At 45.3% G+C, this 27,427-nt stretch overlaps 1 protein-coding gene and 1 long non-coding RNA gene across 2 annotated transcripts in view; one reads left to right on the top strand and one right to left on the bottom strand.

Moving 5' to 3' along the window:
* Positions 1 to 27,427, top strand: part of Prim2 (DNA primase subunit 2) — a 117,264-nt gene that overhangs the window by 52,613 nt on the left and 37,224 nt on the right. The window contains exons 8-9 of the mRNA XM_042696951.1: positions 19,624 to 19,691; positions 24,065 to 24,137. Of these exons, the coding sequence (XP_042552885.1) occupies positions 19,624 to 19,691; positions 24,065 to 24,137 (141 nt within the window). The remainder of the gene's footprint in view (positions 1 to 19,623; positions 19,692 to 24,064; positions 24,138 to 27,427) is intronic.
* On the bottom strand, positions 11,233 to 14,692 carry LOC122122639. Its single transcript, XR_006150185.1, has 3 exons — positions 14,569 to 14,692; positions 14,203 to 14,332; positions 11,233 to 12,181 (listed from the first exon to the last, which is right to left on the bottom strand). It is a non-coding gene; the product is annotated as an uncharacterized LOC122122639 (long non-coding RNA).

The raw sequence follows: 27,427 nt of genomic DNA on the forward strand, positions 1-27,427 counted from the left end.
CATGGAATGAAGGGCTGACTTGTACTCACAACTAGCCGACTCCTTGGCAGGTTCCTCTTGTTGCATTTTGTTTTGTTTTTATTCTTGCCCTCCACTGAATATCAAGGAGAGTTTGAAGTACCATCTTCTCCTGATTCTACCCCGCTCATGCTGTATTTGTCACTAAAAGAACAATGAAGAGTTCTAACATTTTAAAAATTAGCAGACAGGGCTGGGAAGGTGGCTCAGTGGTAGAGCGCTTGCCTTGCATCCATGAGGCCCTGGGTTCAATTCCTCAGTACCACATAAGCAAAAAAAAAGCTGGAAGTGGTGCTGTGGCTCAAGTGGTAGAGCGCTCGCCTTGAGCTGAAAAGCTGAGGGGCAGTGCCCAGACCCAGAGTTCAGGCACCATGACTGGCAAAAAAAAAAAATTAGCAAACAAAGTCAGTTTTTGACTGAAATATTTGTCTTTCATATAGCCATTTAGTTATAAAGGATTCAGTCAGCATTCCATTAGTTATTTTTCTCAAATGTGTGATTTGCTCTTTTAGTTTATTTCCCAAGTACCAAAGAGTTCAAGATTCGTGTTCCAAGGGAGGGTCCGTGATGAGTTTTCACTACACAAATTCTCAGCCTTCCAAACTGATTCTTTAGAAGGAAAGGCACTTAAAGAAGGAGATTGAGGCTAGATTCAGATTCTTGAGTCTTAGAAACTGTATGAAGGGAAATTGTTGCTGCAAAGAACATGGGAAGTGTTTTTGCAGGCTCTCACACAACAGTAAGGAGATGACAGTCTGTAATACTACCAATTCTGGGAATGTGAGGGAATGTGAGTGTGTTCAAAATCGTCCTGGAGGGGCTGGGAAGGTGGCTCAGAGGTAGAGCGCTTGCCTTGCATGCATGAGGCCCTGGGTTTGATTCCTCAGCACCACATAAGCAATAAAAAAAAAGCCAGAAGTGGTGCTGTGGCTCAAGTGGTAGAGCGCTAGCCTTGAGTTGAAGAACTGAGGTACAGCGCCCAGGCCTAGAGTTCAGGCCCCACGACCGGACCCAAAAAAAAAAAAATGTCCTGGATCTGGGTATTGGTACATAGACACTTATTACCAAAGTGTTAGTGGAGATGAAATACATTTAAATGGTCCTGTAAAATAATGGATTTCTAAAGTGTACAGTTTCAACTGGCAGTGTTTACCTCTAGGGCTGGCGATGGCAGCTTTCTTATACTTGCAGGGAGGGCTTAGTCGTTAACTTAATGAACTATGCATTTTGCCTTTGAACAATCCTCTCCTCTGAGCCTCCTGAGGAGCTAAGGTCTCAGGAGTGAGCCTTGGGTACCAGCTTGTTGGAGCTTTTTAAGCTAGGGATCAGATTCACTTTTATTATTAAAAGGATTTTCTTTTTTTTGGGGGGGGGGTCTGGTCGTGGGGCCTGAGCTCTGGGCCTGGGCTCTGTCCCTCAGTTCTTCAGCTCAAGGCTAGCGCTCTACCACTTGAGCCACAGCACACTTCTGGCTTTCTTATTGCTTATGTGGTGCTGAGGAATCAAACCCGGGGCCTCATGCATGCAAGGCAAGTGCTCTGCCACTGAGCCACCTTCCCAGCCCCATATTAAAAGGATTTTCATCATGACCACTTTAGCTTTAGATTTGTGGTTTAAGAGAATAAAATAGTTTAAAAAAATACAGTTTTAACTGCACAAACCTTTGTATTTATTAGTTTTCTCCCTCTAGTATTCTGACCTCTTTTGTTTCCTTTTGTCTTATGTTGAGAATTGATTTTCATGAACTTTGAATACAGATATTCTTGTGAGAGCATATATAAATTCTGTCATTCTGAGTGTATTCTATTTCAGATTATGAAAAGCAAATATAAAGCAAATTCTAAGATTATATGTTTCATACCATAAAGATTGGAATTGGCATCCAGAAGTTCTAGGTTTCCAATTCAAAATTCAAGCTAGTTTCCTGTTATTTTCAAGTAGAAGACATTTGAGTGTTTGCTATTCTTTTAACAATACGTACATGCGTTTGTGTATATATGTATATCATATATATGTATTTCTGACGACTAGAGTAATATATGTTCCCTTTGGAAATCTTAGAAAATAAAAGAGAAAACAACATAGAATCCTGTCATACAGAAATAATCATAACTTATGTTATGGAAGATAGAATCTTATTATGTAGTAATAATAAATTACATTTTGTCTTAAGGAGGACCAACTAAGTCCACATTTCCACCCCAGGATCCTTAAAGTAGTCTTGATCATTTGTTGGCAGCTGGAAAAAAATGTAGGGAAATCATTTAGAGATAGGTGCTTCGTTTTTGGGTCATATTCCCCTTTAAATTCCTTCTTGAAAAAATAATAGTACTCATCTGTGGACCCTGGTTTACTATGAAGCATATACCTGTCCACAGTGCTCTGTGACCTTGGTGCTCTGTGGGCTTGGAGATTGGGCATTCTGAGGGACTCAGACTTTACCACAGCTCCTGAAGGGATTCAGAGGGAACACCTTTGGAAGATTCCTTCAACTAACTAAGGTTTATCACAACTGTGTTTGTGGTTCAGATAAGATTGCATCCTAGTAGCCTTGCTTTGGTCTTTGTAAAGCTCATTCTGTGTAGATCTCTTCCCTATAGAAATTCCTGCAGAAAAGTCTTACAGTAAGCACCCCACTCACCCATCCATGTCATGGGGCTCGAAATCTGGGCCTGGGCACTGTCCCTGAGCTTCTTTTGCTCAAGGCTAGCACTCTGCCATTTGAGCCACAGCACCACTTTTGGCTTTTTTGAGTAGTTTATTGGAGTTAAGAGTCTCACAGACATTCCTGACTGGGCTGATTTCGAACTGCTATCCTCAGATCTCAGCCTCTTGAATAGCCTCTTGAATTGCAAAAGAAATATAGCAAAAAAAAAAAAAAAAAGAAGAAAGAAAAGAAAAGATATAATACTCAAAGAGGAGGCAACAATGCTTGATAAGAAATGTACTCGTTACCTTGCCCATGTAATTGTAACTCCTCTGTACGGTATTCTCACAATAAAAAAAGAATTAAAAAATATATATATAAAGAAAAGACATAATACTGCTGTGGCATAAACAGCATCAGCTCCTCTGGCTAGACCAGCATCAGGAAGTACTGCATCTCTGACTTAGTGTCTTTCCGAGAGCTTTTGGAATCAGACATTACTGTTTATCATTTCTTGACACCAAATGCCTTGTTTGTTGTGTAATAAGTCTGTGATGCTCTGCTGATTCTAGCTGGCTGGACTCTCGGCTCTCAAACCACGTGTATAGGGGCTTTTTTGCACTCTGTGCCTTCTTTCCATCTCAAGCATAATTTAAAGAGAAACCATCAGGAAAAGTGTCCTGCCTCCTGCCTGGGAGCCGGTCATTCTGACAGGTGTAACCATTACAGCTTTTTCCCCTTAGCATTATTTCCCTTTCTAGAGAAAGTGTAGCCAGCCCAACAGCACACAGTGCTCTCCACTCTGAGCACATCCCTCCCAGGAGAGCAGGAGTACGAGGTAGCATACAGACCACTTCAGTTCTACCGATACGTTGTTTGAACTAAGAGTTAACAAGCCCATTGAATACATAAGCCCACTGATTCTGAATAGGCCTAATTTTGCCTTTTCATTTCACATGTGAATGTTAAGTGACACTTTCAAAAAAAGGTGAACTCAGTCATAGATTTTATTTAATTTACTTATTCTCTAAGGAGGAGATCAGTAAGGTGTTGTGACTAGCTTCAAGCATGTTTAAGAAGTTAGGCATACACAGCAGCATAAACAGATGTTTTCTGGATTAGAAACCATCGGTGTTTGTGGTTAATTGTTCCACTAGATAGAAATTGTTTACATTGCATTTGGATAAAAATCTAGAAATTACGGCACCTGTCTGTAATACTAGCACTTGGGTGGCGTGGTGATGAGTTCAAGGCTACCCTGGGCTACACAGTCAAATGCTGTCTCAAAAAAATAAAACAACAACAGCTGTAAAGACAAGTGGCTTCCCTGAGCTTGGGGTCTAGTCAGGAGTGAGCAGTGGGCTGGGCTGGCGGGGTGCACCTATAATCCTGGCATTGGGAGGCCCAAACAGGCGAGCATGGGCCAGTGATAGCTGGCGAGACCCTACCCCACACTGCCTGTCTCCCAAACCAGAAGTGAGGTGTGACCTGCTTGGAGAGCGAGCCTTCACCTCCCCATAGAAGACCCAGAATGACGTGCCCAGCTCTCGTCACATCTGCACACTTGGAATGATATGAAAAAGAAAAAAGGGAAAAAGATTAGTGGAGAAGAAGATGGATAAACAATTAAATTTTGGGCTGGGAAAGTGGCTCAGTGGTAGAGGGCTTGCCTAGCATGCATGAAGCCCTGGTTCAACTCCTCAGTACCACATACACAGAAAAAGCCGGAAGTGGCGCTGTGGCTCAACTGGCAGAGTGCTAGCCTTGGGGAAAAAAAAAAAGCTCAGGGACAATGCCCAGGCCCTGAGTTCAAGCCCCAGGACTGGCATCAAAAAAAAAAAAAAAAAGTTAAACTTTGGTAATGTTTCATGCAAAAAAAAAAAAACAAAAACGTGATGTTCTTCTCTGTTTCTCCTGGTCTGTAATGTAGGTGTTTCTACAAAAGCCAGTAGAAAGGCCTATATTTGTCTCTTAATTGACTGGAATGAATTCTTAGTACTCTGATCCAGTTAGCATTTCAACATTGACTTAGTCATTTTATATTTTGGTTTGTTGTGAGATACAAACCAGATATGAAACACCTTTCAGCATTAAAAGTATGGAAAATGGCATGTAATCTCACTGAGCTAAATAAACTTTTCTCTCTGATGGAGAATCTTAGGCCTTGAGAACTGAGAAGGACCTTTGCAATCACCCCTTTGTGTGGATCAGTAAATAAGCCCAGAGAGGAGAGTGACTTCCAGGCTACTTCTGGGAAGAAGGGGAGAGAAAGTCTGTGCTGGGAGCTTATGAGCAGTGCTGTGGTCTCTTTAATGCACGCATAATTATGAAGAAGCACAGCACTTAGAGAGCTGTAATCCTCATTCAATACTTACCCTGTGCCTATTGTTCTCGTAAGTATGTGCAAGGTATTTAAACTCCAAAAAGATAATAGTTTCTATTCTTGAAGGGCTTAAGACTTAGCTGAAGAGACTGAATCCACTGTTCTCTTCAAATAGAGGAAAAGATATTTAGAGCCTTCAGAAAGTGATTAATGGGAGTAATTGCAGTGGGAATGTACAGGTGGAAGCAGTGTGGGATGAAGAGTATATGAAAGTCATCAGCATGTGCATGGTAGGGCTGAGGGGTAAGAATTAGGGTCAGGAAGCATTTGGGGTTTTTTCCAGGCAGTTTTTGGTAGTCCCAAGCTCATGCTTACCCCTTACTACTGATACCATTGGTTCATTGTGAGACACAACCCTGGTATGAGACACCTTTTAGCGTTAAAAGTATGGAAAATGGCATGTAATCTCACTGGTAGTGCTAAACAAACTTGTATTTTTTCTCTGATGTAGATCTTAGGCCTTGGTTTCATTTTTGTTTTGCCATTGGTGGTGCTACCAAAAATTAATTAAAATTGAATTTGGGTTCTATCCCATACACTTAGACTCCGAGTGACCCGGATTCTGTGTCAGAGTGCACTCATTGTTGTGGTTGGGATGTTGGCTCCACATGCTCCCCTCCAGTTAGGCAGTAGGCAGCTGCTTGCATAGGAATTCCCTTAAAAAAATCACTGGGTGAAATAAGAAGAACGCATTGTGGTGATTGATGCTGTTTATTTCCATTATTTGTGGTATAGTAAAGTTCTTAAACAGTAGAAGAGCTAATTTTACATGCACATGTTATAAGGACTTTATGTTAGTTTTAGCAGAAAAGTTGCTATTTCTGATTGATATATTTGTCAAGATTAAAAGAAGCACAGGCCAAAATGAATATTTTACAGATGTAATCGCTTTTGCTTGACTCTATATGTTATGTATTCTAGTTTTTGAAATTTAAAATTTAAAATTTCATCTCATAAGTCAAGCTCCAGTGGCTCACACCTGTCATCCTAGCTACTCAGGAGGCTAAGATCAGAGGATCACAGTTCAAAGCCAGCTTGGGCAGGAAAGTCTGTCTTGAAACTCTTATCTCTCATAAACCACCAGAAAACCACAAGTGGCGCTGTGGCTTAACTGGTAGAGCGCTCACCTTGAGCTGAAGAGCTGAGGGACAGCGCCCAGGCCCAGAGTTCCAGCCCCACAACTGGCAAAAGTAACTAAATAAATTCCATCTCCTCCAGGTAGAAGTGAAACAAGTATAAGAGTTTTGTCCATGATAGACCCCTGCCCTGAGTCTTTCTCACATTAAGGAAACTTTTCTGCTAAGGCGATAATTTCTCTTAAGTACTAATAACATCTAGAGCTAGATGTTTTTACAGTGAGCTTCTGTGTGTGACATGATCGATGCAGCCGATGCGCTGCTTTGTCCTGCTAGATATCTAGTATTCCGCTGGTAATACGTGTTGGTCTAAGTTTTGGGGGAAGCTCTGGACAGCTTGAAGAAAGGCAGAATTGAAAAATACTGGAAAAGCTTCCCCTGGGTGATCTCCAGTGCCACTCTGTCCCTGGTTCACGCAGAGGGTTTGCCCTTACAGTCCAGGCTGTCCCGGTCCCCGCGGGGCTCCCCACGGCCGGTGCGCCCTCAGTCCCAGCCAGCGTGTGTCCGCAGCAGTGGTGCCAGGCCCTGCCTCCTCCCAGCTCCTCCTTTCCTGGAGTGCTCTCGCTCTCAGAGCCCCAGCCTTCCTGGGAGAATCCATCCAGACAGGTGTCTGCGAACCCCTTTGTGAGCCTGCGTGCCCGGGCCCTGGACATGGCAGTTTCCTCCTTTGATCTTTGCTGTCTTTGTATTTGAGGCAGGGCCTCAAGCCTCAAACTTCCAGCCTTCGCCTCCCAGCTGTATTTCCAGTTATAAACATGCATCGTCTCTCCAGACATGACCTAACGTGTTCTCCTACCCAGGACCACAGAGGACATTCTGCTGCGCCAAGAGAAAACTTGCCTCAGAATAGTGAAACCCGAAGTTTTGATGGTGGGGTAGGGTAGTAGGATGGGCATATCGAGGAGGGGGTAGAAGAGGAGAAGGAGGACAAGGTGGGGGGGAGGGGGGAGGAAGGTAGAGAGGAGGGGGAATGCAGAGGAAAGCATTTGTCCCAATAGCTCTGCAGATGTTTTGTTAGCCTGAAATTTGTGAAAAGTCTTTTAATACTGTCTTGGAATCAACCTGAGGTTTATGTGTTCTTTTTCGTGCACAGGGATTAGCTTGGTGGTGAGTAATAATGAGCTAGTGCTGTGTAAGCTTCTGGCCTAGAGAGGTCTATTTAGCTCTAGGTGCTGAATTTAAGTCAGAAAATTATGGTCAAATGATTTCTCATTAAATTGGCAATCACTTGCCAGGAATTGTCTTTTTAAACAATCATCGTGAACAATCAAAATTACTTCATTGCTGCTGTTATGTCTGATTCCAGACCTCAGAACTAAAGTCTCATTGCAAAGACAATAAATGTCAAAGGATGTTAGCTAGGATTATTCAACTATTTTATGTAAATAAAACCCCGTTTACTTTAAAGAGATCCATCGTACCTTTTAAAATGAGATCTGTCCAAACCTTTGTTAGAATTGCTTTCATACAGCTAATGAATAGATATTTCTTATTCTTGATTCTCCTTATTGATGGCCTTGCAGTGCATGAGGAGATAAATCACTGGGCTGCTGCAGTCCTAAGAGCATCTAAGTGCTGTAATCACTAATCAGAGGAGCAATATAGATTAAGTGTGCTGTAAACTACACATGGAAGCAACGTCTTTTTATTATGTGTAACTCTAATGAAAAGAAAATGTTAATTTAGGGTAATGAAATAGACCTCCAAGTATGATCAGCAAATGGACCATTAGGTCAATTAAAAAGAGGACACGTTACCTCTGGGTAGGCCTACGCTGTGGAAGAGACAGATTCATTTAGTGCCTGAATAGTGAAATTCAAGATGTCATTGCCAAGCCTGATTTACTGCAGAAAGAACAAGACTGATGGCCAGGGTAATTTGGTTTTCCTTTATTTTACCTGCCCTTGTTGTTCTAGTTTTGGGCTTGAGCGCTGTCCCTGCGCTCTTCAGCTCAAGGCAAGCGCACTACCACTTGAGCCCCAGCTCCACTTCTGGTTTTCTAGTGGTTTATTGGAGATAAGAGTCTCACAGACTTTCCTGCCTGGGCTGGCTTTGAACCCTGATCCTCAGATCTCAGCCTCCTGAGTCGCTAGGATGACAGGTGTGAGCCACCGACACCCAGCCCGTATCCATCTTAAAAGTCAGTTAAGTGTAAATTTTGTAACTTTCCATCTGCCCTTCAGCCCAGTTGGATTTACTATAAACAGGATTAAACAATCGAGAAATAGGCAGACCTTGAAAAGCTTAGCAATTTGAAAACTGCAAAATTCAACTTTTGTAAAATTTGAAAATTTCAGTGGATGTGAACACTGCACCTTCTTATTTATTGTTTTCTCTAACACAAACCTATTGGAAGCTAATTTTAACGTTGTCCACTTGGCCAAGTTATTATTCAAATTTACTAAATAATTTGGTGTCCACCACAGCATGTAATTTATGAAAGACATTTTGAGTCCTCTTTGACTCTGAGTGTGGCTGACCCCCAAGTGCCTTTTGTCTTGATGAGAAAGGCCTAGACTGCATTGGAACAGCTCTTGCCTAAGTGAAGCAGTGGTCTCTACTCAGATTTTAGAAGTAAAGCATTTGGCCTAATGGCCATCCGGCCCAGTAATCAGCGTTCCCTTTTGGTCTGTCTTCTGACGTCTGAGTGCCTGTACTAATGATATACAAAACAAATTGTAATAAACCTTGTGATTTGCATGGTTAGCCAGTCAACCACGTGTTTTCCGACTCGGATCTGAGTCCCCCGTGTCCACAGGCTTTTGTCCGACTCGGATCTGAGTCCCCCGTGTCCACAGGCTTCCTTTGGGAGGATGAACTTGAGTTTCTGAACGGAAGGCAGTATTCTCTTCTTTTAGCCCCTTCGTTTGTCCCGATTTTTACCTAGGTGGTAATTTTGATGGTAAGTTAACATTATCTTAACTCAATTTGACAAGGTAAAATTGAATGCTTGGTACACGCATTCAATAGGGTTCAGCATAGGATTTTTCTGAATCATTGGCTTGGAATAGTTAGCAGTCTAATTTAGTCCACTGTTTCTGTTTAGGGCTCATTCAGCCTATCTATCTATGTGCTCTGGTTAAACCGCCCCGGAGCGGAGCCATGGAGGCAGTGCTCGGGTGCTGCATCCTGACCCTGTGCGCCTCCTTCTCCTCGGGTGCGCGCTCAGCCTGGACGCGGCGCTCCTGGACACGGCACTCATCCTGGGCGTGGCGCTTAGTCTGGCCTGGACGCGGCGCTCAGCCTGGACGTGGCACTCAGCCTGGACGTGGCGCTCAGTCTGGACGCGGGGCTCAGCCTGGACGCGGGGCTCAGCCTGGGCGTGGCACTCAGCCTGGACGCGGGGCTCAGCCTGGACGTGGCGCTCAGTCTGGCCTGGTCGCGGCGCTCAGCCTGGACGCGGGGCTCAGGCTGGACGCGGGGCTCAGCCTGGACGCGGGGCTCAGCCTGGACGTGGCGCTTAGTCTGGCCTGGACGCGGCGCTCAGCCTGGACGCGGCGCTCAGCCTGGACGCGGGGCTCAGCCTGGACGCGGCGCTCAGCCTGGACGCGGGGCTCAGCCTGGACGTGGCGCTCAGTCTGGACGTGGTACTCAGTAGTTGTTGTGGGCTCTGCCATGGAGGGGAAGCAGTCGTGAGGAGGACATCTCCCGTGAGGTTGTGCCAGCGGTCTTAGGCTGTCAGTCCTTCCTGTACAGTTATCTTGGTGCACTCGGACACTGGCGTAGCAGTTGCACACTGTCGTCGGTGTGTTCAGTGTTCAGTTCCCATCTCAGCATAATGAGTTTTCCCTCAGAACCGGCCTGCACAGCCCAGGAGCGAGGGCCACGGCCTCCTGCCGCAGGAGCTTTCGGGGACATAGATTCTGAGATGGGAGAATGTCAGCAAGGGCAACTATTGGTCCTTTGTCCTTCCTTCCTTCCTTCCTTCCTTCCTTCCTTCCTTCCTTCCTTCCTTCCTTCCTTCCTTCCTTCCTTCCTTCCTTCCTTCCTTCCCCTTCCCTCCCTCTTCCCTCCCTCCCTGTCTGTCTCTCTCCCTCTTTCTCAATCTCTCTCTCTTTCTTTCCTTCTTTCTTTCTTTTTTGTTGTCGGTTGTGGGGCTTGAACTCTGGGCCCAGGCGCTGTCCCTCAGCTCTTCAGCTCAAGGCGAGCACTCTACCACTTGAGCCACAGCGCCACTGTTGGTTTTCTGGTGGTTAACTGGAGGTAAGAGTCTCACAGACTTTCCTGCCCAGGCTGGCTTTGAACCGTGAACCTCAGATCTCAGCTTCCTGAGTAGCTAGGATTACAGGCGTGAGCCCCCGACGCCTGTCAACTATTGATATTTTTACAGCAGCTGAATTCTTACCATCCTCAGTGTGAAAACACTGCTGAATCACATTGATGGTTTGTCACCATAACAACAAGAACCAATAATGACATTTAACCCTAGGAAAATTCTGCCCCTGATATCAACAGTTAGTGTGGGAAACACCTGCAGCAGCGGACAGACGCTGGGATGGACAGACACTGGGATGGACAGACGCTGGGACGGACAGACGCTGGGACGGACAGACGCTGGGACGGACAGACGCTGGGATGGACAGACGCTGGGGCGGACAGACGCTGGGGCGGACAGACGCTGGGATGGACAGACCTGTGACCTTGGATGTGAGCTGTATAGTCAGAGCACACAGAATCAAATGCCGACTTCCTGAGCTCTCCATGAAAAGTGCAAAAGTGGGCATTTCCTTTGATTCCAAGTAAGCAAGAAGAGGCAAGGTCTCGTGCAGCACAGGAATTTATGTGAAGAAGTACATACTTTAGTAGTTCAGTATGTGCCAAGAAAAGAATGCAGTTCCACATACACTTATAGTGACATGTTCAAAACTATTTGTAGCCGGGTGCTGGTGGCTCACACCTGTCATCCTAGCTGTTTAGGAGGCTGAGATCTGAGGATCGTGGTTCAAAGCCAGCCCAGGCAGGAAAGTCTGTGAGACTCTTATCTCCAATAAACCACCAGAAAACCAAAAGTGGCTCTGTGGCTCAAGTGGTAGAGCGCTAGCCTTGAGCTGAAGGAGCTGAGGGACAGCGTCCAGGCCCCAGAGTTCAGGCCCCACTGTAAGCATTATGCCCACCTTTGGTCCCCAGCTCCAGGAGGGAGGAGCAGTAGTAAGAGCTATAGACAGGAGGACAGGCCAGGGCCTGAGCCAACAGTGCAGAGCTGTGGCTCAGGCAGAGGTGCCGGCAGGAGGACCCAAGAGGAACAAAGGGCAAGAAGGAAAAAGGCAAGGCTGGTGGAGAAGCTAGCATGGAGAGGAGGCACGGCGAGAGCGCCGCCATACCCAGAGAGGACGAGAGCCCGTCAGTACGGAACTGTGGGATGCTCAAGCTTGAGAGGAAGGAAATATAGAGTAGGCAAGTGCGGAAATTTAGTTCTACTAGATTGACTATAAAAAGGGACCGCTGAAAATACTATTTTGCTTATAATGGAAGCATGTTTCAGGTTTTTTCTCGGGAGAGCAGGAAGCAGGGGTGCTGTAAGCAGGTGCAGGTATCTGCTTTCTGTTCCAGCCTCTTTGGGATCCGGTTGCTTTTCTCCAGGAAAGGCAGTGACGCGTGGGAGCCACTCCTGGCTGAGTGCTGAGTGTGGCAGGCAGAGTGCTCCCCACACCTGAAATCAGAGATGGAGTGCTGGGGTTCATATCGCCCATTAATTACAGCTTTGTAGTAAAAGGCGTTTAGTTTTCTGCCCTGGAAGAGTTGCTTGCATTGGGTCTCCAGCTCGCTGGTGCGTCCTGTCTTTTAGAATCTCATCAAAGCCTAGGTCCAGGCAGAGCAGGGTTGTGTGTAGATGTGCTCTGCAGAAGTTGTAACATGGAGAGGTGCCAAGATAACAGGAACAGGTTGGCCCCGTGGTGACAGGACTGCCGGCCGGCTCAGGTGCGGGAGGAGCACGCCAGCCTCCCTGCTGGCCCTGCTGCTCCATTATCCCGGCCAGTCCAGGGGTCTCAGTTCTAGCTGTGAAGAGTAAACATGCAATAATGTATCTGTTCAAGAAATCAGATGGTCCCATACATACTGGGGAGTCCATGTTAGCCATAAGCTGGCATTGTTTTGCATGGTAGTGACATAATAAAGAAGAATAGCATACTCTAGAGGCACATTCAAATTGTGTGCACACTTAAAAGGTAACTCCAGGAGGTGTTAGGGTCACGCGGACGCTCCACGTACCTTTGGTTGACAGATTGAGATCCTGTCTCTGTTTAGGATATTGTGAGGAGAGCCCCCGAATGTAGTAACAATACTGGAAAAGCTAGCTGGCTAGTTTCTCTGTAAGAACCTTGCTTTATGGGTTTTAATTGAGACCACCAGAAAAATGGAAAACAAAACCTGCATTCCACATGGCATCTTTTTTTTTTAAAGTCTAATTGTGAAATACATGCAACAGCTTAAGAATTCAGATGCACAGTATTCTAGAAATAAAATGTTTTGTTTTGTTTTCTGGGGGTTTTGCATTAAGGAGTAATTTCAGTGATCCCATGATTTGTCACTGCTTAGCTCTTCATACTTTCCTTGCCTAAGTACTTGATTTACACTTTACAGTTCTAACTGAGCATCAGTGAAGCACCGAGGTTACCTTTGAATAATAAGCCTCTCTTCACACCACAGGTTTCACAACCGAACCTGATATCTGCTTGCACCATCCTCAGGCTTGGTCTGTTAGCTTTTCGTATCATCCAGCTCCTGGACTGGAAAGATCTGGTTCCCTCTGCACTGTTTTATATTCGTTGAACATTAAACTACTTGGCATGTTGAAAGCTGAGATAAAATCTGTACATTTTGCTTCACAAGGTCATGGTTGAAAATCACATTTGTGGCCAGCTGATAGAGGGATTTCCATGGACGGAGTCATTGTGCTGATCAAGTACCGTGTGTGCAGGAGCTCACTGACAGGTGCCAGACTGGGTGCGGGGGGGGGGGGGGGGGGGGAGCTGCCACAGACTGAGAAATGTAAAGTAGATTTTCACAGGTTAGGGCAAAAAGATGCAGAGTTCTCTGTCGTTAAAGTCAATAAAGTTAAAAGAGCAGCTGCTTTTTTGTGAAAGTTAATTTTTATTTAGCATCTGCCTTGGTCCCAGCAATAAAAGTGGTAGTTCTATTGGAAACCTGTTTGTTCTACAGCTGTGTCTCTTTGTGACTGTGAAATCTGTTTAAACATTTTTGCCTTTTCTTTGAAAACTTTATACATTGCTGTGTGCCAGCGGCTCACTCCTGTAAGCCTTGCCACTCAGGAGCCTGAGATCTGATTTGGGTTGGAAGCCAGCCTCGGGCAGGAAAGTTTGGGAGACTCTTACCTCCAATTAACTGCAAAAAAGCCAGAAGTGGAGCCATGGCTCACGCGGGAGAGCCGGAGGCTTGAGCAAAAAAGCTCAGAGACAGCACCTCAGCCCCGAGTGCAACCCCAAGCTGGGGTGCATGCCCCAAGCTGGCATGCACACACAGAGGTGACACATAAGCCCTGTGCCTTTAGGATGCCCGTGACAGCACATGCTGCCCATCTTTTCTTGTGCCCAGATGAGGAGCCGATTCCGATGCAAGCTCGATCTGGACTCACCCCCGTCTTCCACACAGTGGATCTAGATAGGGAGTCCCGGTCCTTCCTCTAGCAGCGTTTTTTATATAGGGTTTTTAGGGACTTCTGTGCGTCATTGCAACACTTAACAAATCATATCACACAGCGGGAAAATCATAAAATAATTCTAAAAGATGATTAGTGTCACCAGTGGTGGGAGCCGACCAGGAACTGGGGATTGGCTGGTTCACAGGGCTGATGCTCTTCGAAATGATTGGCTGGAGCGGATGGTCTGAACCCTGACCTTATCCTATTACCTGCTCATTAGCTGCGCTTATTTTCTGTAAAGGGGGTTGTTCCTGGAATTTGGCCTCAACCCCTTGAGGCCAAGGGTAGTTGCTGATTTCCTGGAATATCAAGGGTAATTGCTGATTTCCTGGAATTTGGGCTCAAGGGGAGTACTTACACAGTTCCCGACAAAATGGAATCCAAACCTAAAATTGCTTTATTTTGTTCAAGTTTCACACTTTAGTAGAAAAGGCTGGCATTCTGGATTTTGAGTTGATGTTCTTGGAAGGTCAGTAGACCCCCAGATCCTGCATGAAATGAGGACAATGCACAGATTTTTTGAAAATATTTTCTATTTAGTTTTTCCTAAAAATTGAATTTCATTGTAAATTTCATTTACAAATTAAAATTCATTTACAAATTTCATTTGTAAATACACATAAATGCTACTGCCGGAATACTGCTCAGTGAGAATTATATTTTGCTGGTTTGAGCATCATAATATCATGGGAAAAGAAAGGATCTAACTTGATATATTACCTACCTGGGTTTCCTTTAAGGCTCAACTTCAATGTGAAAGACCCCTGGCGGCGTGGGGTGTCCTTCAATCTGAAGAGACCCTTCCCCAAGGAACAACGAGACCACTTGTGCGGATGCAAACAGCAAGAGGTTTATTCGGGCAAGCCCTCGGCTCCCAGGTGCACTCAACCTCGAGATCCACAAGGTTGGGGTTGAGTGTCTGAGAACCGGTTACACGGGTACCCGGGGCGACAAAGTCTATCGGGAGACTTGCGCGCTGAGTGCTTGAAAGCACCCTCTTTTTATGGACAGCAGAAGCGAGGTTACAGAAGCGAGATGCGTGGTTACAGGGGGATGATTGGTTAATTTCAAATTACGCTCAGGGTGAGGATTGGACAGGTTAAGCTGGCCAGATGGGGTAGGTGGGGTTGGGGGAAAGCTGACGTGTCGGTACTTGCCCTGACATGCCTGTGCTGGTCGCTATGCACCGAAACTATTTGTTCCCTAGTTTTGACAAGTGGTTTATCACATCCTGCCTCACCCTAACATTAAGGCTAAGTTTTACAGGAAGGAATGTGTTGGTCGGCTATTTTACCGGAATGCCTGGTTTTAAGGCATGTACTAAGGTCATGCTAGGGTCTGCAGGCGGTGACTCAGAGGCCCGAGGTTTCGTTTCCTGGTTAGCGGCCTGCACGTATCCTGCCCCTATCTCCAGGGAGGGGAAGGGTCAGTGCTAGCGCAAGCAAGTTTACAGAAGCAAAACCAGCAGTTGGCAATTGTAAAATGTAACTCTAATTTTTAATCTTTCAAATGTTAGTGGATGTGGCTGTTCCTCTCAAGCGTTGTAAAGAGGGTGAAGGAGTGAGGGAGGCTAAAAACACCAGAGAACAAAATGGAGCAATGTTTTCCAAGTGAGCATCGTTTTCCTGTTGCTTTTGTGAGTTTTAGTTTAAGCAGTGTTTGATGAGCAGTTTGGGAAAAAGGACTTACTATTTCTAAAAGAAGACACCCTCCTGTTCTCCGTTTTTAAGCGATTGAAGTGCTTTTGTTTTTGAAATGTCTGGTGACTCTAAGAACCATTTGCCTGTATACTTACCTCCCCATCTATGAAGTTCCCTCTCTTTGTGCCTATCATTTGGAAAGGGAAATCAGGAAGAAATGTTTTCCTCCAACAGACCCCTTCCTTTATCAACCATTTAAAACAATTCTGCTGCAAAATGCGTCCTGGCAGCAAAATTTCCTTCAGGGTTTGAAGAGCAGTGTCGGCTTTGTAGCTGGAGCCAGAACGCTTTCCTCAGAGAATATCCCCTCACAAAGTAAAAATCATGTATTCCGGGGGGGGGGGGCGGGGGGAGTATTTTATCTCTAGAAAACTGTGGTTCTTAATTCATTGCAAATGTGCAGCAAGAGTTGGAGGTGCCGGTTGTTTTGTAACTGCTTGTGATCGGTGTTATAACACTTTGAAGTCCACTGACAAAACTGCTTGCTCCAAGTAAGGCTGGTAAATCCTGGCCGATGTCTCTAGCCACTGATTGTCTCTGCAGAAGACACTTGGGGTTTCCAGAGAGGCTTACAGAGAGGAGAATGAACACGTGTCTTCACTGCCCCACTCTGCCCCCCGGCTTATGGGGTGCTCTCCAACCTTCCTGCTCTCCGCCAGCGGTGCAGATGCACAGGCTCCGTGAGCCTTGACTTCTGAAGGCTCCGGCTCGTGAGCGCGTACAGTCAGTAGACACGTGCTCTTCCCTGGTTAATCTGACTGGTTGAGGGGAAGCCATGCTCTTAACATGGAGATCTAGTAAGCTACCCCTAGGCCATGTGGGATCTTTGGGCTCTCCTCTGTCTTCTTTCATCATGAAGCTGTGTGTCTTCCACCTCCTTGGATTCCATGTGCTCATGGCTCCCTTCCTCCCGGGCTGCCTTGAATACCTGGGACACCGTGTGTACTTTCCCTTCATGGATTTCCTTGCCTCTGTTTTAGCCTGTCCTCAAGCCGTTCTCCCCCCTCCCTCAGACTGTTTCAGAGGAAAGTGTATGGAAAATGTGCAACAATACCCGCTTGCTCACATGCTGCATTTGTCTTACGCCACGGAGAAGCTTGAAGCTTTTGTCATTCAGTCTCTTTTTGGCTTCTGACTCAAAATAAAGGCTTATTGATTAGAGTGTATAGTCCCAAAACTTCCTCTTTCCATACTGATCAAGTTTACAAAGGTGTGTTACATTTTCTATAAAATAACACGAAACGGCATTGGAGTCCAAATCTATTTAACCCAGACAAGTATTCATTTCAAGTAGCAGAAGAAATGCTAAAATAGATGGTGCTAAAAATCTTATTATGATGATATATAATTTTCTTGGAAGGCTAATTGTGATTTAGTTTAGTTTTAGAGTTAGCCTTAATTTTGCTAAAGTGAGGAATTTCTAAAGCTTTAAGTATGAAGTATAGATAGAAAAATACTTTGGTTTTCATCAGTTAAGGAAATTGGTTGCAAATTCATGGATTTGTCACACGATAATTATTGGTTAAGCACCCATTACATTGCCAGTGTTCAGATGCAGGCCCCATAGCAGAGTGCATATGAGTAGGAACCCTGGAACCTTAGAAAGAATTTTGAAAATAGGTCCTGGGACCACTTGTCCTGAAAGGTCACGGATGGTTTATGGCTTTGGAATGCTTGTATCAGCTCACTAACTGGAAAGATTGTTGTTTGAAAGTACTAATTGCATTGCAAGTTGGAAGGCAGACCTTTTTACTTAGTGTGTTGACTGGTGGCATGGGTTAGAAGTTATTCTTGCTAAGATTCAAACTTAGAGTAGGACACAGGTGGGGAGGGCGTGCGCACGCGCGCGTGCACACACACATTCTTACTCCTTGGAGTAATTCGATTTACAGTGGCTTAGGCCTACAGGAAGCACACACACACACGTTCTTACTCCTTGGAGTAACTCGATTTACAGTGGCTTAGGCCTACAGGAAGCACACACACACACACACACACACACACACACACACATTCTTACTCCTTGGAGTAACTCGATTTACAGTGGCTTAGGCCTACAGGAAGCACACACACACACACACACACACACACACACGTTCTTACTCCTTGGAGTAGCTCGATTTACAGTGGCTTAGGCCTACAGGAAGCGCACACACACACACACACACACACACGTTTTTACTCCTTGGAGTAGCTCGATTTACAGTGGCTTAGGCCTACAGGAAGCGCGCGCGCACACACGCACACGTTCTTACTCCTTGGAGTAGCTCGATTTACAGTGGCTTAGGCCTACAGGAAGCACACACACACACACACACACACACACGTTCTTACTCCTTGGAGTAACTCGATTTACAGTGGCTTAGGCCTACAGGAAGTGCGCGCACACACACACACACACACACACACACGTTCTTACTCCTTGGAGTAGCTCGATTTACAGTGGCTTAGGCCTACAGGAAGCACACACACACACACACACATGTTCTTACTCCTTGGAGTAACTCGATTTACAGTGGCTTAGGCCTACAGGAAGCGCGCGCGCACACACACACACACACACGTTCTTACTCCTTGGAGTAACTCGATTTACAGTGGCTTAGGCCTACAGGAAGCGCGCACACACACACGTTCTTACTCCTTGGAGTAGCTCGATTTACAGTGGCTTAGGCCTACAGGAAGCACACACACACACACACACATTCTTACTCCTTGGAGTAACTCGATTTACAGTGGCTTAGGCCTACAGGAAGCGCACACACACACACACACACACACGTTCTTACTCCTTGGAGTAACTCGATTTACATTGGCTTAGGCTTATAGGAAGCACACACACACAAACACACACACACACATTCTTACTCCTTGGAGTAACTCGATTTACAGTGGCTTAGGCCTACAGGAAGCGCGCGCGCACACACACACACGTTCTTACTCCTTGGAGTAGCTCGATTTACAGTGGCTTAGGCCTACAGGAAGCACACACACACACACACACACACACACACACATACACACACACACACACACGTTCTTACTCCTTGGAGTAACTCGATTTACAGTGGCTTAGGCCTACAGGAAGCACACACACACACACACACACACACACACACGTTCTTACTCCTTGGAGTAACTCGATTTACAGTGGCTTAGGCCTACAGGAAGCACACACACACACACACACACATTCTTACTCCTTGGAGTAACTCGATTTACAGTGGCTTAGGCCTACAGGAAGCACACACACACACACACACACACACACACACACACGTTCTTACTCCTTGGAGTAACTCGATTTACAGTGACTTAGGCCTACAGGAAGCACACACACACACACACGTTCTTACTCCTTGGAGTAACTCGATTTACAGTGGCTTAGGCCTACAGGAAGCACACACACACACACACACACACACACACGTTCTTACTCCTTGGAGTAACTCGATTTACAGTGGCTTAGGCCTACAGGAAGCACACACACACACACACACACACACACGTTCTTACTCCTTGGAGTAACTCGATTTACAGTGGCTTAGGCCTACAGGAAGCACACACACACACACACACACGTTCTTACTCCTTGGAGTAACTCGATTTACAGTGGCTTAGGCCTACAGGAAGCACACACACACACACACACACGTTCTTACTCCTTGGAGTAACTCGATTTACAGTGGCTTAGGCCTACAGGAAGCTCCTGCCCTGGAGTTCATCGTCTCAGGATGCCTCACCGAAAGTGGCTGTCAGACAGGTGTCACACACAAGTCTCCCTTCTCCTTTATATAGGACTGGTGTGTTCCCCAGTGGGGGCTCCCTGGGCCCAGCCTCTGGCGCTTTCTTATGCTTGTGATCCTTCTTTCCAATTCTAAGCCCAGGGACTGACCTTGTGTCCTTGGAACCAAGCTTTAATATAAGTCCTTGATCTAACAGAAAGAAGCATCTCCCTCCATTTTGAATCCTGCCTCCCTGCCTGTCCACTGTGCCTAGACTGGCTTTGCCCTTGGCACTCCCGTCGCTTCTGTGTTTGGCCCTTGCTGTACAACTGTACCAACGCTTGTGTCTCCTTTCAGTTAACCACCCGGTCCCTGCCCACTGTGCAGTCAGACGAGAGACTCCAGCCTCTGCTCAACCACCTCAGGTAATAGAAGGGGACACCCTGTTAGCTTTTAAACACAGCATGTTAAAATGAGTACAATGCCTTAGAAGCTTTCCATCGTATTGAGTTCTGCTACTCAGTTTTAGGTTCTTAGTACCATACTACTTGTTATCCTTGATGTGGATGTATAGAATACCTTTCCACTCAGTAGCAGAGTAGAGAGCTACTTGATGGCGTACACAGGTAATGGTGAACTTATGTGAGCACAGGGCACAGGCATTCTCTTATTGGGGATGAAATACTTGAGGCTTGTTTTCTAAATACAATAATAATACAGCCCCATTATTAAAAAATAAACTTTGGAAATATAAAAAGTGGCAAAACCTTCATTTTGTTTAAAAGAAATATCTCTTCTGTGATCTTTTAAAACTCAGTGTTGAATTTTATAGACTTTACTTTTTTCCATTTTATAAACATAAATCATTTCCTTGTTAGGGGTAACAATGATCGACAAGTAATGTACTCATTGGCCTTACTCATGTAACAACCCCTCTATACAGCATCTTAACAATAAAATAAAAACCAAACAACAACAAAGAAGAATTTCCTGAGAGGGCTGCATGGCTGTGGGGTACCATCCTCTGGGGGGGGGTTGGCCATTGTCATTTCCAGTTCTTCACCCTACAATAAACAACGCTGAGTGCAAACCTTTGGGCATTTCTTAGGGATAGATTTTCGGAGGTTTAATTCCTGTGTCAAAGAGTATGTGCCATTTTAAAGATTTAAGGGCACACGCACGCGCGCACATGCGCACATGTATGTGTGTTTCAAGTCCTTGTTCTCTTATATTCTGTATCATACCAGACTACTTAGAATAAGATGAGACACCCAGTAGTTGCTGATGCAGTAGATTAATCACAGTGTGATTAAATGCATTTCAGTAATGATTAATGACTGGTAGATACTGGGTTATTTCTGTTCTAGAATAAGAGTAACACCTATTCTTTGTTCATTTATTAATGGCATCTCCAGATGCCATTATTTGATTTCATATACTTCAGATATAAAGGATAGTAACTTTTTGTTTTATTTGCTATAGACAATCTGTCTATCTATCTCTATCTATCTATCTCTGTCTGTCTATCTATATCTATCTATCTATCTACCTATCTTTGATGCCAGTTCTGGGGCTTAAGCTCAGAGTCCAGGCACTGTCACTGAGCTTTTCTGCTCAAGGCTTAGCTTTTTGGTGTTTAGTTGGAGTTTATGGATTTTCCTTCAGTGGCTGGCTTCGAACCACAATCCTCAAATTTCAGCTTTTCCTAAAGTTTTTTATGATCCTTTGTGATGTTAAAAGGTGTATACACACACACACACACTTTGTGACACTTAGCTTTTATTTTCAAGTTTTATATAGTGAAGCACCAATAATGAACAAGCACCATGACTTCTTTAAAGCTGTAGCTTACTGCCGCTTGCTCAGAAGTTTGTGTAGATTGACTTTGTTATCTTTATTTTTTCTCTTTTTTTCCCTTTCCCTCCCTTCACTTCATTTTTTCCCTCGTCTTCAGTTAACTTTCCCTTTTCAGACAATACTTTTTAACCGTTGTCTATTTTCTTAGCACAGTAAATAGGGACTGAGTTCTTTACCCATACCTGTTCCCTTTCCTGGAGCTGTTAGTGGGATCAGAATCTGAAATGTCATATCGAGTCCCTTGCCTACTCCAGTCTTGTTCCCATCCACATCTGTTGTGATGAGACTCCTGCTGTACACGTGGTGGCCTCTTGTCTGCTCTCCTTGACCTCTGCTTTGCTGTCTGTGATGGAGTTCACATCCTTGCTATCTATTATTTTTACGTTGTTCTTAGCTTAAGACCCTTCTCTGCTTCGCTGAGTTCATTCTGCACATAGCTTGAATGAACTCTGGTTGCTCTGCGAAGTCCTAAGGGCCCTGACCTGTCTATCTCTCGAACTCTTTCAGTACTGAGATCCCAGCATCTCATTCATCAGAAACCATGGAATGACCTGGGAAGGCTTGCTTTTCTCTGTGCCCTTGCAGATACAGGCACTTTAAGCACACGTGCCCGCGCCTGTGTGTGTTTATATATATAGACATGTAGACATTTTTGTACTTTCCCTCCTCCCACCTCTGTAGTTTGGCCAGCTGTTGCTTGTCTTCCATGCTCTTGGCAGGTCTGCACAGTGCCCCACCTCTGCCCTGGGAGCACAGACTTTGATCTCTGTACTGTGTGTTTTCTGTCTGATCCCCCCCCCCCTGGTTGCTTGAGTCGCTGCGGAGCCTGTACACTCCGGTTTATATTGCCAGGAGCTGGAAGAAGGTCTGCCGCATGGTAGCTGTTTAGTATGGGCTTTGTTAAATGAAATGTAAGTTCTATCAGTGATGTTTTATTGTTTTTATACATAAGGTTTTTGTGTTTTATAAACCATACTGTCAAAAATTTTGCCCCTAAGTATCCACTGGTTCAGCTCTTGGCTGTGGTTAATATTGATTCTGTGCAATAATGATGGATTCTCCTTCCTGCATCTCAGTATGACGAACGTCAACTAGAATTTAGATTAACTACTGACACATCTTTTTGAGCCCTTGAAACTGGCACAAACTGTTCCTTCCTTTAGGGCTTTTATTCTCTGTGGAGTTCACTCACGATTCGTTGCCAGGCAACCAGGGATAGATGCTACATGTAATATGCACCAACTGATGTTGCTCTTTTATTATCATTAAACCAAGGCTTTCTCATTTTATTCCCATGTCAGACATCTGTTTGCAAGGCGGCAGTGATGTGTGTTACTGACACTCCGTATTCTACAAAGCAAGGGATGCCTTGGTGCATATGGAATTGTCTTTTTTAACTGTCCAAATGTTACCTTTTTCTTTTACCTTTTATAGGTGGAGATAGCAATGAATATTACTTGGTTTGAGAGATGCTAGTGATAGTCTTGTTAGTAAAAAATTACTATAATTGATTTGCATGAACTGTGTGATTTAAGAACTGCCTGGACTCTAGAAGGCGGGGAAAGAGCTGATTGTTAGGTCTGCTTTTGTTTAGTGCTGGTACTACTCAAGGAGGAATAATGAATAGATTTTTAATTATGCTCATTAGCAAAACTAATTTGGAGTGATATAAATGCCTCTAAAAATGGAAGTGGCAAAGTAGAAAATCCTCAAAGTATTGTACAGGACATAGGCACTAGAATTAATATCATATTTTGCTATACCGATCATCTAGATGTGTTTACTAATGCATGTTTTTGAGACTGGAGAATGGATATGTCCACATTTTTTTTAGGCTTAATCCAGTTCTCTAGTTAAAACTTCAATTAACCACAGGTAGATGTTTATTTTTCTTTATCACTAACATGCATCCATGTACTAATTACTGATTGTTCATGTGGACCCTAAATAGAAACATCCTCTGACCTGAGAGTCTGGCCTTCAACAAGTCATAACACCAAGAACACAATTTTGTGTAGTTGTTCCCTTATAATGGGGCCACGACTAAGTGGTACACATTAGAGGCTCACATTGAACTGAACTTGAATCTCGCTTGGGGAACGTCGTCTGTAGCTGAGAAAATGAGTAACAAAGGAGAGGGGCTGGGAAGGAGGGTGGCGACTGAGTCGATAGGTTCAGTAATTTCAGACATTCTTAGCTTGAAATGCCCGTGGGACTTGCGTGGGCTCCGTGGGGATGTTTGGGAGGGACTAATCAGGGTTTGCCATTACCCCTGAATAGGCCTTGGAGTCGAAGGAGTGGGTAAGAGTGAGGGCAGGCAGAGAAGGGAAGGTGCGGAGAGGAAGGGAGGAGGAAGAGGAAGGGAGGCATCTCACAGCAGAAATCTTCCTGCCAGGGCTTCCTGAATGCTGGGATGACCTTTGTACTCACCCTGCCCAGCTTAACCTATGTATTTAGACAAACAGTGGCTTTTGTATGTCTTTCCCTTCGCTAAAATTATTTCAGTTTGTACCTGCTGTCCACACAGAGAACAGCGCAGATATCTCCAGGGGATGAGCCAGGGGCCGGCACCACAGGAGGCTCGGGGCCTCTTGTGAATTGGTGGGTTCTGATTCATGTCTCAGTTTCCCTCTGCTGTGGTGCACTTCTGTGAATGAAGGGTAGATGCCTGAACTTTACTAAAAGTGTGGTCAGACCTGACCGAAATGGAAGCAGCGCCCAAGACTGGCAGTCAGATGCCCAGGCTGTCACTGTAGTTTTGAGTTGTTTTTAGGAGTTGCTTAAAAGTAGTTTGTCAAGTATATTTTAAAATGTGACTATATTTCGCTGATGTTTGTGTGTAAAGTGTTTTCTTATGACACTAATTTTATCAAACAAAAATATGTGATCAAAAGTGTTATACAAATCTTGTTTTAATAATTTTTTTCTTTTTTTTTTTAAGCCATTCTTACACTGGCCAAGATTACAGTGCCCAGGGGAATTCTGGGAAGATTTCTTTAGACCAGATTGATTCGGTAAGCAACAGTCATATTCAACTTAGATTTTTGTAAATGGTGGAAACAGATTTACTTCAGGAAGAACTTTGGGTAGGAAGATGGGAGAGAACGTTACCTCTTGTAATCAGTGTTAAAGAAAAGCTCACATCCTCTGTTTCCTGTGCTAATGGATAGCACTGAGCAGCAACCACCATCTTTGGTTGCTGTACTAAAGGACAGCTCATTTCAACTTTATTTCATATATAGTTCCATAATTGAATTCAAGACTATTGCCTTTTGCTCTATTTTTGGTTTTAGAATTTTCCTGATATATAACAAAATTTACATCACAAAAAACAAGCCAGCATAACTAATCTTTATGTAGGTAATTACCAAATTATTCACAATCATTAAAAATACAGGGAGATTTTAGTTGGACCTGGTGGTGTATGCTTATAATCATAGCTCCTTGGGAGTTGGAGATTCAGAGGATCAAAGTTCAAGGCCAGCCTGGACAAAAAGTTCAAGAGACCCAGTCCCAACCAGTAAGTAGCTAGGTGCATGGTACACGGCCATCTCTAAGGTCCCCTGCCCTGGCGTCCCCGTGGCCTTGTATTATGTGAGTAGTTGGAAGATAACTTTGTGCCTGACTCCAGCTAAGTGTTTTCCCATTCACAAACTTGTTTGGATACTAGGAATGTGATCCTGAGTCGTGTGGTGAATTTCTGTTTAACCTGTTGATTGTGCACCAACCGCTGATTATGGACAGACGTGAATACACAAAATGTTCTTACCTCCATGGGCCTCACTTGGGGAAACGAGCATAGTAAATACTGTGTGACTGAACCAGGTGCTGTGGTGGTGGTGGAGTCCCTGAGCTGAGTGCCGTGCGTCCTTGCCACAGCGGCACTCCCTCAGCCGCGCCCCCTCCCTGCTTTCTGCTCCTGTGCAGGGTGGGGTGCTGGCCCCATCGGTGGGGTCCCTCCTCTGCCTCCCTCGTCAGAGCTCTGTGGAAGTCCTGTGCTATGGCTGCCCCTCTGCTCACTGAGCCCCTCGCCTCTGCGTTTCCACGGTCGTTGGCCGTCTCACCCTGACAGACCCTGGCCCAGCCCGTCCCATTGCTGCGCTGCTGTCAGGAGTCGCGGCATCGGCGCTGTGCGCTCTGCGCCCATGGAGTCTGTCGCTGTGTGGCGGCCCCAGTTCTCCACGCTGGCCGCAGCCTGTCAGCCCCGCTGCGGGTTTCCGTCATATGCGGAAGCCCGCAGAGCTCGCTCCGTTCCTGTCTTCGGCTCTTTCCCCTCGGCTCGCGCGCTCCACCGCCCGGAGCGTGGCCGTCCCGGCGCCCAGCTCCTCCGCGCCGCGGCTCCGCTTCCGAGGTCGGCCGCTTCCGAGGTCGGCGTCGCGTCTGAGCCTCACTGGCCTTCCCTCTCCCCCGAGAGGCCGCGCTGGCCACCACAGGGAAGACACCCTCCTCCTCTCCGGCTCTGTTGAAGCCAGACTTCACCTTCTCTGTGTCCAGTCATTGTCTGCTCCCAACACACAGTACGCTCTTGGAAGATGCAAACCTGAGGTCGTTTTCCACGGCTGCGTCTCCAGTGCTCTCCCCGTGACAGGTGCTCAGTAGGTAGCTGGGTATCGAGTAAGAAGGAGTCAAGGCTGACATTGAAGGATGCTGTGAATGGCGTGGCCTTGGTAGGTGGCCTGGGGTCAGAATGGGCACCAGGCAGGGCCTGCAGGATGAGCAGAGTATCTGTACCCAGGGACGGTGAGCAGCCAGCCAGGCAGGCATCTGTCCTGGGGAGGTGCAGCTGGCCCTGCCTGCGCAGCACTCGATGGCCCTGGATCTGTGCCCTCCCGGAGCTCTGAAGCGCACCTGCGCTGGCTGTGGGCCAGTGACTACAACACGCTGGACCCTTTGCTGCACTCAGTGGACTGTTTTAGCTTCTTGTTTTCTGTAGTACTCGCTAAATGTCCTCTTACATGGGATCAAAAGGACATCGTTATCAAACGTGGAAGGGACTTGTATGCTAATGGTGCTAAATGCTTGTTGATTTTTTTTTTTTATTGTAAAGCTACTATACAGAGGGTTACAGTTACATGAGTGAGGTTATGAGTACACTTCCTCTTGAACATTGTTACCCCCTCCATTGTTTTCCCCCTACCATCCCCTCCCTCCCTCCCTTCCCCGAGGTTCTTTTTTTTTTTTTTTTTTTAATTGTGATTAAATGATTACATAATTTCAAAGTCACAAGTTCATTCTAACTTCCCTGGAGCAAATTGTCTACCACAGTCTGTAATATATAACAGTGTTCACATGTTATATACCATATTTGTGATCAGCAGCATGGGGATATTTAGTAGTGGTTCAACCAGATGAGCGGGAGTTCTTTGTTTCTTAAGTCCTGTTAGTTTTGTCGTATCACCTAACCTTTTGGATTTAGCATCCACTTATGAGGGAGACCATGTACCGTTTGTCTCTTCGCTCTTGGCTTACCTCGCTCAACATGATTCCTTCTAGCTCCATCCATTTCCCTGCAAATGCCATTATTTTGTCATTTCTAATGGCTGCATAATATTCCATTGTGTATAGATACCACAATTTTTGGATCCATTCATCTGTGGTGGGGCACCTAGGTTGTTTCCATATCCTAGCTATTGCGAACAGTGCTGCAATAAACATGGAGGTGCACGTGTCCTTGTATATTGGTTCCTGTTGTTCAGGGTAGATGCCTAGAAGTGGTATGACTGGGTCGTAAGGGAGGTCAATCTTTAGCTTTCTAAGGACCCTCCAGACTGCTTTCCAAAGTGGTTGTATAAGTGTACATTCCCACCAGCAGTGTAATAGGGTTCCTCTTTCTCCACATCCCCTCCAGCATTTGTCGTTGGCTGATTTGTGGATGTGGGACATTCTGACTGGGGTAAGGTAGTATCTCAGGGTTGTCTTTATTTGCATTTCCTTCACCACCAGGGATGATGAACATTTCCTCATGTGTTTCTTTGCCATTTTTATTTCTTCATTTGAGAAGTCCCTCTTTAGTTCCCTTGCCCATTTAGTAATTGGTTTGTTAGGTTTGGGAGGGATTAGTTTCTTGAGTTCCCTGTATATACAGGATGTTAACCCCTTGTCTGATATATTGCTGGTAAATATTTTTTCCCAATTAGTTGGTTGTCTTTCTAGCTTAGTTGCGATAGATTTAGCTGTGCAGAAGCTTTTTATTTTAAGGTAGTCCCATTTGTCGAGTCTCTCTCCAACTTGTTGTGACCCTGGGACTCTGTTCAGGAAGTTCCTTCCTGTGCCTATTAGTTCAAGTGTCTCTCCTACTCTGTCC

Source organism: Dipodomys spectabilis, unplaced genomic scaffold (genome assembly GCF_019054845.1).
Source record: "Dipodomys spectabilis isolate Male_0828 unplaced genomic scaffold, ASM1905484v1 ptg000213l, whole genome shotgun sequence".
In the NCBI taxonomy this organism is placed as follows: domain Eukaryota; kingdom Metazoa; phylum Chordata; class Mammalia; order Rodentia; family Heteromyidae; genus Dipodomys; species Dipodomys spectabilis.